The sequence below is a fragment of the Lottia gigantea genome (genome assembly GCF_000327385.1).
Source record: "Lottia gigantea unplaced genomic scaffold LOTGIsca_32, whole genome shotgun sequence".
In the NCBI taxonomy this organism is placed as follows: domain Eukaryota; kingdom Metazoa; phylum Mollusca; class Gastropoda; family Lottiidae; genus Lottia; species Lottia gigantea.
The window spans coordinates 258-1,595 of record NW_008709073.1 but is presented as its reverse complement, the minus strand read 5'-3'; the positions used below and the strand labels follow the sequence as shown (position 1 = coordinate 1,595).

The window sequence follows — 1,338 nt, the reverse complement described above, 5'->3', positions numbered from 1 at the left end:
AACATACTAGCCAACCTGTCCATATGTCAACTCGTCTCAAAGTAAGTTGACTCGTCTACAACCTTGAGTTAACTCGTCGACAATATTTAAAATGACTCGTCTACAAATNTAAGATAAAAATACTCCAGTCTCAAAAGTGTGTGTACGAACCAATTGATGACAAGTTGGGCAACAAGTGGGCGTATACAAATTGTATTATGGAAGAAGCAGAAACATATTTTGAAGAACATTTTGTGTTTCCCATACCTCAGAAATAAACCATTTATTTCGAGGTGGGCGCTTTGGTTTCCCTACACCACCTCTTACTTTCAAACCTTCAGGATCAATATATTCCATCATATCGTATACAATGTTCAGTGGAGCATTGAGACGAATCTTCTTGTGCATTGCACGATAACCTAAAAGTTTTCCTGGACCAGACATTTCCTGTTTAACAGCTGTTTCTATATGTTCTAGATCTAGATTACTGTCCACATACCTAACATTAAAATATGCCATTCTTCTCTGTAACGTACGATGACTCCATTCATAGTCAGGATATTCACTTTCAATGAAGTCAAGTATTTCACACAATTTTAAGTTTTGCTCCACATACGTAACTAGACTCTTCTTTAAATCTGTATTTTCTTGCCATGTAACATTTCTAATTCGGGGAATCCATGCCATGTTAGATCAAGGTTTTCTAACAGCACAATCTGAAAAAGTTCATTATAGATGGATTTATGACTTTGTCAACGTACAGATGTTTGTGGAAAATTTATTTTCAACTGTTGCAACGATTAAATTAATATCTTATATACATGCTCCCACTTTCGCTTCTAAAACTACACACCTGGCTAGTTACAAAGGAATCGGGTAAGATAGTTGCAGGGTAATAATCCAAGCCTTTGACAGCTATTTTGACAGATATGGCTGGCGGATTTTCCACACCTTTCAATGGCGAGCCACAGTCTTTATTTCTTGGAAAACAACTTTGACTTTGATGGACTCGCATACGTGACCTGTATGTCATAGGGGATAATGATGGTATGAAAAAATCATCAACCTTCCAATATATCGAAAATTTGTGGATTCGAGATAAATAAATACGTTTAAAACCCCCGCAACCGCGGAAGTGCGGAAAATCGCAAGGTTTTTGGGCCTAGTTTTTCTGACTCTCTCCCAACCATATCCGCCCAAATAGCTATCAGAGGCTTGGGAAAAGTCAGCAAGTTTCGGACTAGGTAATAATATTAATCTCGTCATTTGACAAGTATAGCAAATTAGGCCCGAGACCTTTTTTCAATGATCAAAATCATAAGACTATTGTTGACAGCCATTTTGCTCAAACTGTCAACA

At 37.3% G+C, this 1,338-nt stretch overlaps 1 protein-coding gene across 1 annotated transcript in view; it reads right to left on the bottom strand.

Moving 5' to 3' along the window:
• Nucleotides 1–666, bottom strand: part of LOTGIDRAFT_161985 (hypothetical protein) — a gene marked incomplete at both ends in the record, with an annotated part of 788 nt that extends 122 nt beyond the window's left edge. The window contains one exon of the mRNA XM_009057922.1: nt 247–666. Coding sequence (XP_009056170.1) covers nt 247–666 — 420 coding nt within the window. The remainder of the gene's footprint in view (nt 1–246) is intronic.
• Between the last annotated feature and the right edge of the window lie 672 nt (nt 667–1,338).